Source organism: Cherax quadricarinatus, chromosome 48 (genome assembly GCF_038502225.1).
Source record: "Cherax quadricarinatus isolate ZL_2023a chromosome 48, ASM3850222v1, whole genome shotgun sequence".
Taxonomy (NCBI): domain Eukaryota; kingdom Metazoa; phylum Arthropoda; class Malacostraca; order Decapoda; family Parastacidae; genus Cherax; species Cherax quadricarinatus.
Window position 1 is genome coordinate 6,797,165 of NC_091339.1, and position 17,166 is coordinate 6,814,330.

Consider the following 17,166-nt stretch of genomic DNA (forward strand, 5'->3'; position numbering starts at 1 on the left):
TTTACTAGCCGCTCCCTGAGACAGACAAGCAGATGGAAAGACAGACACACAGAAGGACAAATAAGCAGAACTAGACAGACAGATAAGCAGAGCTAGGCAGACAGACAGATAGATGTACAGATAGACAGACATACAGAGACATGTTTGTGTGCATATATAGGGAAGGTTTGTGTGCATATAAAGGCAAGGTTCCCCCCTCCAGCAGCGCACATTCATCAAATGTCACTGTTATCTGATGCTGTTATAACACCATAATTCAAGGAGTTCATATTACACTCCAGGCACACACAGAAGACAGAAAGACAGATAAGCTGAACTGGACAGACAGATAAGCAGAACTAGGCAAACAGACAGATGTACAGATAGACTGACAGACAGACATACAAAGACATGTTTGTGTGCAAGAGTAAAAACATATAAAGGCAAGGTTTCCTCCAGCAGGGCACATTCATCAAATGTCACTTACCTGACCCTTGTCATAACACCATTCTAGGAGTATCATACTCCAGCGTGTCTAAAACATTGCTGGGACCTATATATTTCTAGACAATAGTAAATGGCCAGGGCAGGTAAAAATGTTCACCTGTCAGTGTGATTGTTACAATTTGAGTACATAATATTAGTGTCAGAGCAAAGATTGGCTATAAAATCACAAGAACTATTATCAGTTGTAATTATCAGAACATAAAAATTATATAAATTAAAATAAAATGAGAAAAAAGGTAAATTGGCAACACTTCTGCAAGTGGCAGGACTGGATGTTGCCGTCGGGTGAGCATCCAGAGCCAACTTCACGGTCTTATATCTCGGTAAGTACTGGTCCTAAAAAAATTTTTTTTTTGGTCTTATACCACACAGAAAATACCCCTCTTCAATTTAAAAACAAAAAAAAAACAATTTTTTTATTTTTCAAAATATTCGGGGCGCCACGCAGGTGAACGTAGATCTATGTTGGGACAGTTTAAGGGTTAATCATTTCTGACAACTACCTTTAGATGCCATCATAAATGAAGGGAGAAGTAATTAGAAATCATGCTGAGAATTGTAAACCAAGCCAAATGCATTAAGAGGAGTCACTGGGTCAAAGGCGGATCGATACACATTTTCTCTGGTGCTGGACCAGAGAAAACTGAATTTTTTTCCCTTCTCCCAGCTACCACGCCTCATATTTATATGAAATTTATTGTACTGTGGGTGTATGTATCATGTTTATATACTATGTAATGTGTTTCTTATATAATTTTGAAGAAAATATCATAGATGGATTAATGAAAATGTCATTTAGAGAGAATGGATCAAAGTAGAATGACATGGAGAAGGGAGGTGGGGTAGGGGTCGTCCTCGAAAAGGTTGGAAGGAAGGGGTAAGGGAGGTTTTGTGGGCGAGGGGCTTGGACTTCCAGCAGGCGTGCATGAGCGTGTTTGATAGGAGTGAATGGAGACAAATGGTATTTGGGACCTGACAATGTGTTGGAGTGTGAGCAGGGTAATATTTAGTGAAGGGATTCAGGGAAACCGGTTATTTTTATATAGCCGGACTTGAGTCCTGGAAATGGGAAGTGCCGTGCCTGCACTCTAAAGGAGGGGTTTTGGGATATTAGCAGTTTGGAGGGACATGTTGTGTATCTTTATATGTATATGCTTCTAAACTGTTGTGTTCTGAGCACCTCTGTAAAAACAGTGATTGTGTGTGAGTGAGGTGAAAGTGTTGATTGATGATGAAAGTATTTTCTTTTTGGGGATTTTCTTTCTTTCTGGGTCACCCTGCCTCGGTGGGAGACGGCTGACTTGTTGAAAAAAAAAAAAGTCTCTATTAATGTAAAATAAAACATTTAATGTGCCCAAGAGTGATTATTATTACAGCTTCTTATCACTTAATGACGGAGTTCTGTTTCTAAGACCACACTGGTAAACGAATTCGTCGCTAAGTGAGGGACATACTATAATGGTAGTGGGTTTGTGTCAACCATCTTTGCTATTATTTTAATGTCACCTTTGCACCATTTATAACATTTCTTGTCTATTTTTAAATGTTTATACAGCAGTGTACTGTATATTGTAATAAACAGAATAGAGGAAATCAGCTCTAATATACATTATTTAGGTATGCATACTGGTCAGAGAGCCCGTCATAAGTCTGAGTAGTTGGTAAACAAGTAGTACTTCGGTAAGTGAGGAGAGGCTGTATTACATATTAGTATTATTATTACGTGTATTACTATGTCATCAAGACTACATGGACACTCGTAGTGATTTTGATGTGTACCTGCATGCCAGCACAGTGTGTAAGTTTATTTAGATACAGGTACACATACAGTGGACCTTTGGTTATTGGCCGTAATCCATTCCAGAAGCGCAGCCTAAAACCGAAATGGCCGAAAACCAAAATATTTCCTATAAGAATTGATGTAAATACAATTATTCTATTCCAGACACCCAAAAATATTCTCAAAAAAAATAATTTTTTTTAAAGATTAATTATAGTTTTACATACACAGAACAATGAGAACTAAATAAAATAAATACATGAACAATTAAATCAGTATTACATACCTTTATTGAAGACTCTTCTTGGCTTATGGAAGATAGGGAGGAGGAGAGAGGCTTGAGAGTCACTGTACCCCTGCAATTCACTCCACTTTTCACACATGTCCTTAATCACTGAAGAAGGCACATTCTTCCCTCTCTCTTCCTCCTCTGAAGCAATATCCTTAGCTGTGGTCTGTTGCTGTTCCAGATGATCTTGCTGCTCTACCCTCTACCTCCATCACATCCATTACCACCATCACTACCACCCTCTACCACCATCACAACCACCCTCTACCACCATCACAACCAGTACCACCCTCTACCACTATCACAACCACTACCACCCTCTAAACCACCACTCTTGTAGTTTGCTATAATTTCTTTCTTAAATTCCATTGTGTTTCTCACTTTCTTTACCAGAGGAACTTTAGTAGGAACTTTCTTTGGGGCCGTCGATACTTATTTCGCAGTTGCACTTAATCAGTAACCACCAAAAACAATGGATTATAGCGAAATGTTTGGATGAATGAGCAGAAGCTTCCTCACTTGCCCAGAGACACAGCCAGACTGATGCATGAGTGGCTGGCAGAGGTGGGTTGATGCGTCCCATACAGCCAATAAGCGAAATAGCGGCTGATAACTGGAAGTCGAAAAATATGCAATAACTTTAACCCTTAAACTGTCCAAATGTAGATCTACGTTGTTACCGCTAGCCCTCCAAACGTAGATCAACGTTTTATTTTTCCAGCCTCCAAATTTGGCATGATTGGCCTGAAATGCCTGGTCAGTATAGAATGGGCCTTAACTCGGTGTGCACAGTATTAAAAAAATCTGGGACCACTTAGTACCTTGTGGGAGCACCAGTTCAATTGAGCACCAGCTAGAGCAAACAGCGTGGGAAACACCAGGGATTCACTGATGTCATGTTGTACTAACACTGCCCTTTTAAGAGGAAAGTGATGTTGACCCTGAGTTTAGTGGCTTTGAGATGGATGTGACCACAAGTGGTTGAGAAAATATCAAAAACCTCGATAATAACCCGTGTGCAACATCATTTCAATTTTGATACTACTGGTAGTGTCATCCTGCCAGAATGCCCTATAACCTATGTCCTCAGTAAAGAGAAACAATTCTGGAACATATGTAATACGTATTCGGCAGGCCAGCTGACTAGCCGGGTGGGTGGCCGGCTGGCTGATTGACTTTGGCTGTATCTCCATCTGTATCTGTCTCTGTCTCACAGGTACACATAAATACAGTTATTATACATAGTGTAAATTACCTAGGATAACCCCAAAAAAATCCAGCCGCAGTGATATACAGTGGTACCCCAAGTTTCGGTCATAATTCATTCCAGAAGGCTGTTCAGGTGCTGTTACCAAACAAATTTGTTCCCATAAGGAATAATGTAAATTAGATTAATCGGTTTCAGACCCCCAAAAATACACTTACAAAAGCACTTACAATAATACACTTACATAATTGTTCGAGTTGGAAGCTATACAGAACTCGGGGTACCACTGTATTGTATTTGTAGATATAAGGCATAATAAGCATGATTGGCAAGTAATACGCTTTTTCACTTGTTCAGGAATCAGACGTGACGACTCTGCATCATGTGTAATACCTGCTGGTTCATGAGCGGCTCTCTGAGACAGAGACAAGCAGAGAGAGACAGGAAGACAGAGACATACAGGCAGACAGACAGACAAGCAGAACTAGACAGACAGACAGAGACAAACAGACAGATATGTTTTTGTGTAACAGTGAAAACAAAGTCATGGTTCCCTGGAGCAGTGCTTGATCATCAAGTGTCACTCCACTACTGCACTGTCAGCAGTGGAGGTACATTCGTCTTACACCACGCTTCAAGGAGTTTCATGTATACTTCAGCATGTCGAAAACATTCCTGGGACCTATAAATAATTTGTATGTATATATTTGTAGACAATAGTATGTGAGCAAGACAGGTGAAAATGTTTAACTGTCAGTGTGTTTGTGACTATTTGAGTACTATTTCAGTACCTAATATTAGTGTCAGAATAAAGATTGGCTGTGAAATCACAAGAACTACTATAAATTGTAACTATCAGAACATAAAAACTTTACTGTATGAATTAAAAAACAAGAAAAAAGGTATATCAGCAACACTTCTGCAAGTGGCAAGACTCCATGTTGCTGTCAGGTGAGCATCCAGTGCCAACTTCGCGGCCTTATATCTCGGTAAGTATTATTTTATTTATTATCACACTGGCCGATTCCCACCAAGGCAGGGTGGCCCGAAAAAGAAAAACTTTCACCATCATTCACTCCATCACTGTCTTGCCAGAAGGGTGCTTTGCACTACAGTTTTTAAACTGCAACATTTACACCCCTTCTTCAGAGTGCAGGCACTGTACTTCCCATCTCCAGGACTCAAGTCTGGCCTGCCGGTTTCCCTGAACCCCTTCATAAATGTTACTTTGCTCACACTCCAACAGCACGTCAAGTATTAAAAACCATTTATCTCCATTCACTCCTATCAAACACGCTCACGCATGCCTGCTGGAAGTCCAAGCCCCTCGCACACAAAACCTCCTTTACCCCCTCCCTCCAACCTTTCCTAGGCCGACCCCTACCCCGCCTTCCTTCCACTACAGACTGATACACTCTTGAAGTCATTCTGTTTTGCTCCATTCTCTCTACATGTCCGAACCACCTCAACAACCCTTCCTCAGCCCTCTGGACAACAGTTTTGGTAATCCCGCACCTCCTCCTAACTTCCAAACTACGAATTCTCTGCATTATATTCACACCACACATTGCCCTCAGACATGACATCTCCACTGCCTCCAGCCTTCTCCTCGCTGCAACATTCATCACCCATGCTTCACACCCATATAAGAGCGTTGGTAAAACTATACTCTCATACATTCCCCTCTTTGCCTCCAAGGACAAAATTCTTTGTCTCCACAGACTCCTAAGTGCACCACTCACCCTTTTCCCCTCATCAATTCTATGATTCACTTCATCTTTCATAGACCCATCCGCTGACACGTCCACTCCCAAATATCTGAATACATTCACCTCCTCCATACTCTCTCCCTCCAATCTGATATCCAATCTTTCATCACCTAATCTTTTTGTTATCCTCATAACCTTACTCTTTCCTGTATTCACCTTTAATTTTCTTCTTTTGCACACCCTACCAAATTCATCCACCAATCTCTGCAACTTCTCTTCAGAATCTCCCAAGAGCACAGTGTCATCAGCAAAGAGCAACTGTGACAACTCCCACTTTGTGTGTGATTTTTTATCTTTTAACTCCACGCCTCTTGCCAAGACCCTCGCATTCACTTCTCTTACAACCCCATCTATAAATATATTAAACAACCACGGTGACATCACACATCCTTGTCTAAGGCCTACTTTTACTGGGAAATAATTTCCCTCTTTCCTACATACTCTAACTTGAGCCTCACTATCCTCGTAAAAACTCTTCACTGCTTTCAGTAACCTACCTCCTACACCATACACCTGCAACATCTGCCACATTGCCCCCCTATCCACCCTGTCATACGCCTTTTCCAAATCCATAAATGCCACAAAGACCTCTTTAGCCTTATCTAAATACTGTTCACTTATATGTTTCACTGTAAACACCTGGTCCACACACCCCCTACCTTTCCTAAAGCCTCCTTGTTCATCTGCTATCCTATTCTCCGTCTTACTCTTAATTCTTTCAATAATAACTCTACCATACACTTTACCAGGTATACTCAACAGACTTACCCCCCTATAATTTTTGCACTCTCTTTTATCCCCTTTGCCTTTATACAAAGGAACTATGCATGCTCTCTGCCAATCCCTAGGTACCTTACCCTCTTCCATACATTTATTAAATAATTGCACCAACCATTCCAAAACTATATCCCCACCTGCTTTTAACATTTCTATCTTTATCCCATCAATCCCAGCTGCCTTACCCCCTTTCATTTTACCTACTGCCTCACGAACTTCCTCCACACTCACAACTGGCTCTTCCTCACTCCTGCAAGATGTTATTCCTCCTTGCCCTATACACAAAATCACAGCTTCCCTATCTTCATCAACATTTAACAATTCCTCAAAATATTCCCTCCATCTTCCCAATACCTCTAACTCTCCATTTAATAAGTCTCCTCTCCTATTTTTAACTGACAAATCCATTTGTGATGGAGTGAATGATGGTGAAAGTTTTTCTTTTTCGGGCCACCCTGCCTTGGTGGGAATCGGCCGGTGTGATAATAAAATAAAAAAAAATCCATTTGTTCTCTAGGCTTCCTTAACTTGTTAATCTCACTCCAAAACTTTTTCTTATTTTCAACAAAATTTGTTGATAACATCTCACCCACTCTCTCATTTGCTCTCTTTTTACATTGCTTCACCACTCTCTTAACCTCTCTCTTTTTCTCCATATACTCTTCCCTCCTTGCATCACTTCTACTTTGTAAAAACTTCTCATATGCTAACTTTTTCTCCCTTACTACTCTCTTTACATCATCATTCCACCAATCGCTCCTCTTCCCTCCCGCACCCACTTTCCTGTAACCTTAATTTTTTTTTGTCTTATTATACACAGAAAATTGCCCTCTTTAACCCTTTGACTGTTTTGGCTGTATATATACATCTTATGAGCCACCGTTTTTGACGTATATATACAGTGGACCCCGGTATTCAATATTAATCCATTCCTGAGAGCTCATCGAATACCGATAATATCGAAAACCAAATCAATTTTCCTCATAAGAAATAATGGAAATCAAATTAATCCGTGCAAGACACCCAAAAGTATGAAAAAAAAAATTTTACTACATGAAATATTAAGTTTAATGCAATAGAATAATTACAATAACAATAAAATAATTGACACTTACCTTTAATGAAGATCTGGTGATGATTGATGGGATGGGAGGAGGGGAGAGGTGTTAGTGTTTAGAAGGGGAATCCCCTTCCATTAGGACTTGAGGTAGCAAGTCCTTTTCCGGGGTTACTTCCCTTCTTCTTTTAATGCCACTAGGACCAGCTTGAGAGTCACTGGACCTCTGTTGCTCAACAAATCTGTCTATAGAGCTCTGTACCTCCCATTCCTTTAAGATTTGCCTAAAATGGGCCACAACATTGCCATTGTAATAGTCACCAGCACGGCTTGCAATAGCTGTGTTAGGGTGATTTTCATCCATAAAGGTTTGCACTTCAACCCACTGTGCACACATTTCCTTAATTTTTGAAGTAGGCACAATGGATTCCACAACTGTCTTAGGCTTCTCAGGGTTAGCCCCAAACCCTTCAAAATCTTTCTTAATTTCCATACTAATTCTCACCCTTTTTACCACAGGGTTGGCACTAGAAGCTTTCTTGGGGCCCATGGTGACTTATTTTGCAGAAACAAGCACCAAACACAGTGATAATATGGAATGTACCGAATGTATCCTTAGATGCGCGCACACTGGCTGGCTTGTAAACACTGGCACACACGGGGCAGTTCAGGCCACACGTGGACAGGTCTCGTACGAATCGTATCGAATACCGGGTTTTTAATCGAATACCGAGGAAAATTTTTTGCGATATAATGCATCGAATACCGGATTTATCGGATACCGATGCCATCAAATACTGGGGGTCCACTGTACTGTACTCATAAATTATAGAGGCTTCAAATCAAGCAGGAGAAAGCTGGTAGGCCCACATGTGAGAGAATGGGTCTGTGTGGTCAGTGTGCACCATATAAAAAAAATCCTGCAGCACACAGTGCATAATGAGAAAATAAAAACTCCTACCATTTTTTAATTAAAATGCCGAATTTGTGGTCTATTTTCGTATAGTATTTATGGTTGTATTCTCGTTTTCTTGGTCTCATTTGATAGAATGGAAAACATATTATAGAAATAGAGGTGATTTTGATTAGTTTTACTATGAAAAGAACCTTGAAATGGAGCTTAAAGTAGGGGAAATGTTTGATTTTTGCTGATGTTCAAAAGTAAACAAATGATGTCATTTTTAAATAAATGTCCAAGTAGCCATTCTAATATGCAGTCATGAATGGGTTGACATTATTTATACAATTATTACAGTATTGCAGTAGTCAGCATAACAGTAAATTTTCTATTTTTTGTTTTAATAAAAATTCAAAATAGAAAGCAAGAGTAATATCAGAGGGGCCTGGAGACATGACTGATGAACAAAGAAAATGTTATTTTAGAGTCAGGAATGTCTGCATTGTTCATTCTGAACCCTATTTTGAAATTGTCATATTTTTTAATTTTCGTGAAATTGGACAAATTGGAAATTTCTGACCAAGTTATTGGGTAGTTGAAATCGGTAAGTGGGCAGTTTCTTGTACTCAATTGATAGAAAAACGGAACAATGGAATTAGCCGAAAATAGAGCTCAAAGTGGGTGAAATAGATTCGTAAATATCGCCGAGGTCGCTAACTTTGTGAGAGCATAATTCCATCAGTTTTCCATCAAATTTTGTTCTTTTTGATGTCATTGCAATCAGGAAAAGATTCTCTATCATTTTATAAGAATTTTTTTGGGGGGAGGGGGAGGGATTTTGCAACACCAGGAGACACCTCAGGATTTGGGGTTGCGACAGTCAAAGGGTTAATTTAAAAAAAAAAAATTCAAAATATTCAGAGCACTAGCAGTGAAAACGTAGATCTACGTTTGGACAGTTTGAGACATGCTCATGGAGAACGTAAACAAACCGGGTGGTACCCAGTGACCGTATTAGAAAGTCAGGTGGGGGAGCCGTATAGCAAGTTTTGGTCGTAATATGAAATATCCGTATCAGCGGACTGCCGTGAGGCGAAATGCCATACAGCGGGGCCCTACTGTACCTGATCTAAAACTTATGCATTTTTGGCCCTTCAATTCTCAGTTTATACCTAAACTATGAAATCTGTTCTTTGTCTTTCCTACATTTCTGATCTTACCCTCTGTACTCTAAATATCAAATCACTTTTCATGAAACTAATGGCCCTTCCCAGTAATTTAGTTCATAATTCTCCTCTTATCACTGATGTTTTCAGTGTCTACTCCATTTCCTGTTCTTTGTGTCCTTTCCAATACTTTGGTGAAACTGGCCGCTTCCTCAAAAGATGTGTTTACCTTGCCAACACAAACAATACTCTTTTCTGTATTGTCAGAGATCACAGACATCCTATTAACTGGTTCTCTGCTAAAACTATTTACCCTTCTTTCAGCCTTCAAAGTCTTGTCAAATCAGCCCTTATGAATAATTTTCCTAACATGAATCTTAGTCCTGGCTTTGCTTCTGTAAATGCCTAGCTTTCTCAGTAAATTGTCCATTGCTTTCATCTTCAGAACACCTGTGATTTGACCTGACCTTTGCCTCTTCCTCCCCTTTCGTTTTGATCTGTCTTCTGACTTTCACCTTTCTTGCTTCCTTTTCTTTCCTAGCTTGGTCTAGTTGGTCCATTGCAGTTCTTCTGTGCTCCCTTGGGGACTGGTGTTAGTACTGAGATACTTCAGCAATGTAATTCACTCTCATCACAATATCATTAGTCCTGCTCTACATTGGCCAATAGATCTTGTGCAGTTCACTGTTTCTTTGCTCGTTTGTAATACCATTACCACTAAAATTCTCCCTCTACTACTACTACTACTACTACTACTACTGATACACGATTAATTCTACCACCACCACTACTACTAGTAGTAGTAGTAGTAGTTAGTAGTGATTAAAAGTAGTTAATAATAGAAGTTAGTAGCAGTAGTAATAGGAATAAATTAGAAGTAGTAGTAGTAGTTAGTAATAGTATTTTAGGTGGTGGTAGTGGAAGAAGAAAGGTAGCAGTAATTGTGGTAGCAGAAATAAGATCCTCATTAATTCTGTTGCTGCTGCCTTTACTACTACTACTACTGTTGCTGCCTTTACTACTACTACTACTGTTGCTGCCTTTACTACTACTACTACTGTTGCTGCCTTTACTGCTACTGCTGCCGCCCCTTTACTATTACTGTTGCTGCCTTTACTATTACTGTTGCTGCCTTTACTACTATAGTACTACTACTACTGTTGCTGCTGCTACCACCAATACCATTACGAGTGCTAATTCTACATCCACCACCACCATCACTCCATTTTTCCCTACTGGACAGGGAGCATAAAATGCCTTAGCATTTGCATTTTATATCTTTTTTCAGCAGCCCTCTACTGTATTGTCTTCTGGCCTTCTCAACCTTTATCACCTGTTATGACTTGACAGTAGTCTAGGATGGACAGAAGTGGAAATTTTTTGTGAATCCTTATATATGGTTATTAGTTTGGTTTCCTCTTATGTTTCGAGTAATTTTTGTTGCAGATTGTGAGCTTGTTAGTTGTCAACAAGGTAAACTGTTGTATAAGAAAAAAGAAGCTTGTACAGTATAGTAAATTAACTGCAATTAGGTGATGTACATGGCTTTTTGTCCTTTTTCTTCTCTAGAAATAACTTTTTCCATGCATCACTGGAAAATGATCTCTATCCTCTTTGTCTTTTCATTTAAAAAGTAAGCCTTGGCACTTTGTCACGTAAACTGTCCTTTACTTCGTGAATATAAAAATGTCACATTTAGTGTCTCAATCTTCAACATGTCACATTTAGATTGGTTACTTATCACTGTTTTGTATTTTAACACTGGCCATCTCCCATCACACTGTCTTGCCAGAAGTGTCGAGATGCAACATTTCAGATGTCCCTCCAGACAACAAATATCACTGTTATGTAACTATAATTATTAATCTTTCTAGATTGGAAGCTGTACTGTAGCTACTTTGGCTCATCTGAAGAACAAGCCAGTGTATGTGATGGTGGAAAGCTACAAGTTCATCCGGACAATTCCCCTCAATAACTCCTCCCTTCCCAAGAAGTATCTGGTGAGTGGAATTCAGCATTTGAAAAAAGTGGGTCACCAGTTTTCCAAGTAGATAGGAATTTCTCTTACAGGCCTCTTATTCTGTTTTGGAAGTATGGCTGAACCACTGAATCACAAAACTGCATTGTTTTAATGTCACCTTTGCACCATTTATAACATTTCTGGTATATTTTTAAATGTTTATACAGCAGTGTACTGTATATTGTAATAAACAGAATTGAGGAAATTAGCTCTAATATACATTAATGCATACTGGTCAGAGAGCCCATCATAAGTCTGAGTCATCGGTAAACGAATACGTCGCTAAGTGAGAAGAGGCTGTAATTGGTTTCAAGAACTGATGTAACCCAGTTTTTGATGTAAACTGGACAATGCCTTAAAAATGCCTTAAAATGACGACAGATACTGTAAAATTAGAAGGGCAGAAAGATGAAAGTGAACATAGATAAGAGTAAGGTGATGAGGGTATCAAATGATTTAGATAAAGAAAAATTGGATATCACATTGGAGGAAGGGAGTATGGAAGAAGTGAATGTGTTCAGATATTTGGGAGTTGACTTGTCAGCAGATGAGTTTATGAAGGATGAGGTTAACCATAGAATTGATGAAGGAAAAAAGGTGAGTGGTGCTCTAAGGTATCTGTAGAGACAAAAAATGTTATCCATGGAGGCAAAGAAGGGAATGTACGAGAGTATAGTGGTACCAACACTCTTATATGGGTGTGAAGCATGGGTTGTAAATGCTGCAACAAGGAGGAGGCTGGAGACAGTGGAGATGTCATGTCTGAGGGCAATGTGTGGTATTAATATTATGCAGAGAATTCGTAGTGTGGAAATTAGGAGGTGTGGAATTACTAAAAGTATTAACTGGAGGGCTGAAGAGGGGTTGAGGTGGTTTGGTCATTTAGAGAGAATGGAACAAAGTAGAATGACTTGGAGAGCGTATAAATCTGTAGGAGAAGGAAAGCGGGGTTAGGGGTTGTCCTAGGAAAGGTTGGAGGAAGGGGTTAAGGGAGGTTTTGTGGGCAAGGGGCTTGGACTTCCAGCAAGCGTGTGTGAGCATGTTAGATAGTGAATGGAGACAAATGGTTTTTGGAACCTTATGAGCTGTTGGAGTGTGAACAGGGTAATATTTTGTGAAGGGATTCAGGGAAACTGGTTAGCCAGACTTGAGTCCTGGAAGCGGGAAGTATAATACCTGTACTTTAAAGGAGGGGTTTGGGATATTGGCCATTTGGAGTGACATCTAAACTGTCGTATCTGAGCACTTCTGCAAAGACAGTGATTATGTATGATTGATGGTGAGAGTGTTGAATGATAATGAAAGTTTTTTCTTTCTTTTTGGGTCACCCTGCCTCAATGGAAAATGGCTGACGTGTTAAAAAAAAAAACGCAAAAGAATATAACGACAGTGGCTCCCCGAGTTTCGTGATTAATCAGTTCCAAAGAGTCTGCAGAAAGTCGAAATTCACAAATGTCGAAACCATTTTCCCCATAAGAAATAATGTAAATCCAATTAATCCGTTCCAGAAACCCAAAAGTATTAGCAAAAATTATTTTTTTTATAGATTAAATATAGATTTACAAACAGAAAAGAATGAGAAATCAAGTATAAAACAATAATAACATCACACTTACCTTTATTGTAAACTCTTATTGGTGTATGGAAGATGGGAGGAGGGGAGAGGATGGAAAAATTACACCATTGTTTGGAAAGGGAATCCCCTTCCATAAAGACTTTAGGTACCAAGTTCTTATCCAGGGTTACTTCCCTTCTTTGTATTTTAATGCCACTAGGACCAGCTTGAGAGTCACTGGACCTCTGTCGCTCAAAAAATTGTTCCAGAGATCTCTGTTTCTGGCGTCTTAAAGATGCCAGAAACAGACATCTCAATGACAATGACAATGCCTTGTCCTAAAATGGGACAAGGCATTGTCATTGTATATGTTGCTGACACAGCTTGCAACAGCTTTGTTAGGGTTATGTTTCTCCATAAATGTTTGCACCCTACTCCACATTGCACAAATCTCCTTAATCTCTGAAGTAGGCACCTTCTTCCATTTTTCTTCCTCCTCTGAAGCAATTTCCTCAGCTGTGGTCTGTTGCTGTTGCAGATGAAGCTCTTGCAGCTCTTAAGTGGTTAGCTCTTCATTGTGATCCTCCACCAACTCTTCCACATCCTCGCCACTCACATCCAACCCCATGGCATTCCCCAATGCCACAGTACATTCCACAACAGGCGTAGGGTCGACATGGTCAGCCTCAAACCCTTCAAAATCCTTGTTGAGGACACATTCTGGCCACAATTTTCTCCAAGCAGAGTTCAAAGTCCTGGAAGTCACTCCCTGCCAAGCCTTATCTATAAGGCTTATGCAACTGAGGATATTGAAGTGATCCTTTCAGAACTCTCTCAGGGTCATTTCATTGTCTGAGGTCACATCAAAGCACCTTTGAAACATTGCTTTGGTGTACAGTTTTTTGAAGTTTGAAATGATCTGCTGGTATTAGGGGGCAAGAACTTCACTGTGATGAAACTAAACTCCTCCACCATATGGTCATCCAAGTCTGGAGGATGAGCAGGAGCATTGTCCATTGCCAGGAGGCACTTGAGTGGCAATTTTTTTTCCAGGGGGTATTCCTTCACACTCGGGCCAAACACTTCATTGAACCAATCAAGGAAAAATTTCCCTTGTGACCTGCGCCTTACTGTTAGCCTTTCACATCATACATAATTTACTCTTGGCAACAGTGTTTTTCTTGAACCCTCTGGGATTTTCAGAGTGATACACCAGTAAAGGGTTCACTTTGAAATCCCCACTAGCTTTACCACAGAACAAAAGAGTTTGCCTGTCTTTCATAGGCTTGTGTCCTGGCAGTGCCATTTCCTCCTGTGGCTGTAGGTCCTCTTTGGCATTTTCTTCCAAAAGAGGCCTGTTTTATCACAATTGAACACTTGTTGGGGGATGAATCCTTCATCTTCTGTGTACACCTTGAATTCATGCACGAATTTTTCAGCCGCACACATGTCAGAACTTGCAGCCTTGCCATGCCTTACCACACTGTGTATGCCACTACACTTCTTAAATCTCTCAAACCAGCCTTTGCTGGCCTTAAATTCACTAACATCAGCACTCATTCCAGGCATTTTCTTTATGAGATCGGCATGCATCTGCCTTGCCTTTTTACAAATTATCGACTGCATAATACTGTCTCCTGCTAATTGTATTTGGTTGATCTACAGCAACAACAAATTCTCAACATCTTTGGTTATTTGCAATCTCTTTTTTGTCAGCGTATCGACCTCTTTCACAACAACAGCTTCCTTTATTTCCTTTTTCTTTGCCACGATGGAAGCGATCATTGAATGGGATCTTTCTTTGGGCCCATGGTGGCTTATTTAGCAGTTGCAGGCACAAAAAAGAATGGAATATTATGAAATATATCTTATGAACGCATGAGGTGATGGTCACTCGCCCAAAAACAGTGGCATACTGACTCTGAATGGTGTGTGGAGCACCCTTGTGTGCGCACGAGGTAAATCACGAAACGCGTGGCTATATTTTGATGAAAAAAGTTGCTGAAAGTCAAAATTCACGAAGCGCGACGCTCATGAAACTCAGGGGTCTACTGTATTGCTAAATCTTAAAGAACACTGAAAACACATTTTAATCATGTTTTTTAAAGAATAATGAAGACAAAAAAATTATGAGCTAGGTGACGTTGCTGACTGACATAAACTCGGACGTAATGACATTCGCTGAACTGAAATTTACTCTAGAAAAGTGGTGTAAAGGCAAATTTGACGTAGACCGAAATGACGTAAAATGGGGCATGACTGTACAGGTATAAACATGTTTTCTTTTTACTGGTAAATTGCTTACATTATTTACTAGTAAATTTGTTACATTATTTGCAAGTTTTTTATAGTTCACATTTTTTGACTTGCCTCGTGAACCCTACATTGTTAATTGGTACATGACCATAAATTGTTTCTTGGCACCCAGTTCTTAAATTATTACTTGTCATGTGACTCCTAAACTGAAAACTAACCATAGAAAATATGTTCAATGACTTTCCTATGCCCAAATCTTTTTGTTTTGGTCATTCTTATGAGTATCAGTATAACCCATGACAGGCCCTGAAATTTTAATTGGTTTGAAAGAATCTGTTTTTCTAAATAGAACTATGAAAAGAAAACACATCGTATGTTGAAGTTGGCAAAAAATTATCACTTGTTGGTAACAGCAGCATAAATGCACAGTGATATTTATTTTTTACAATTTATTGATGCCAAATTGTGATTATTTTTCACAAGTTTTATCTTCTAATACTATGCAGAGGGAAATCCTGTGATATTGTAATCGTTTCAAGTTGTAATATTCATCAAAATATGGAAGTAAGTCACATTGTTTGACTTTATTGGATTATCCTAGGTTAAATCTACATAATGTTGTACTTTTTTATTATAAAAATTTGTATGCTTTGTACAAGGAAATCCTACGATATTACAATTGTTTCAAGGTGTGATACTCCTTGAAACATGAAAATATGCCACATTGTTTGATTTTTATGGGTTATTCTGGGTCAGGATAACCCAGGAAACAGAACAGTTATCTTCTGGTGTGAGTTGGGTTTTAGTTATATGATGACCCACCACTGGAGCTTTTGGTCATCTGACTGAGGCCTTATGCTGGTTTACTGGTGAACCCCTATAAAAAATAAAAATTTGTAGTATATATATGCCATCCTCTAAATTTAAGAGTACAAATGCTTGTTGAACTAAATGGAGCAAATGACTGTAACATTGGTGAGACAGTGCATGCAATGATGTATATTTGTTTAAGAATTTTTTTCTATCTACAGCATCGAGCATCTGTCCTGAAATCTGATCGAGATTTAAAAAGTGCACATCCACTAGTTGACTACACTCCACCACAGAATTTGACCCTCCTCTACACCGATCTTGGGGTATTACCCACATCAGCTGTCACCGAGCATCTCATCAAGCTTTATACATAGATAAATCAATAGATAAGAAATTTAAAAGAAGATTATGTGCTGCAGTAAAACACTTGACTTTTTAAGCTGCAACACTAAGATGGGTGAATAATGTGAGTTCTGTTGAGAAATAAAACTCTTGCTACACTCATTGATACAAAAGACTGAAAAATTAATTGTATGTTTTGTATTTAATGGCAAATTAAAAATATGATGCTATATATTATGAATGTGACTTATGACCTGATAAAATAAACTCTTCAAAGAGTGCAGTGCCTGCACTTGAAAGAGAGGTGCAAATATTTGCAGCTTTGAACTGTAGAATCGGCACCCCTCTGGCAAGACAGTGGTGGAATGAGTGATGGTGAAAGTGTTTCTTCTTTTTTGGGTCTCCCTGCCTTGTTGGGAGATGGCTGGTCTTTCTAAAAAAAAAAAATCCCATTAATTGGTTGTGTGGGAAAAACATGACACGCATCTTTTTATGTATAAGTGGAGTTTCAACGCTCTCATCAATGTTGATTTCTCGAGGGAACCTTATGCTGGTGAGGGGCTCTTGATCCAAAAAACTGAAGTTATCTTCCCCTTCCTTGAATTTAACCTGAATGCCTCCTATTCCACAAGCGCTATTATGACCCCTGATTTATTTTTTTTATTAATACATCGGCCATTTCCCACCAAGGCAGGGTGACTCGAAAAAGAAGAAACACACTTTTATCATCACTCACTCCATCACTGTCTTG

General features: G+C 39.3%; 1 protein-coding gene across 2 annotated transcripts in view; it reads left to right on the forward strand.

Moving 5' to 3' along the window:
* The window catches only part of LOC128696195 (translation initiation factor eIF2B subunit alpha-like), an 82,908-nt gene extending 66,261 nt beyond the window's left edge, over positions 1–16,647 (forward strand). For both annotated transcript variants that reach the window (XM_070094831.1, XM_070094832.1), the window contains exons 6-7: positions 11,304–11,429; positions 16,292–16,647. In XM_070094831.1, the coding sequence (XP_069950932.1) occupies positions 11,304–11,429; positions 16,292–16,447 (282 nt within the window). In that variant the 3' untranslated portion in view covers positions 16,448–16,647. The remainder of the gene's footprint in view (positions 1–11,303; positions 11,430–16,291) is intronic.
* The last annotated feature ends 519 nt before the right edge of the window (positions 16,648–17,166 follow it).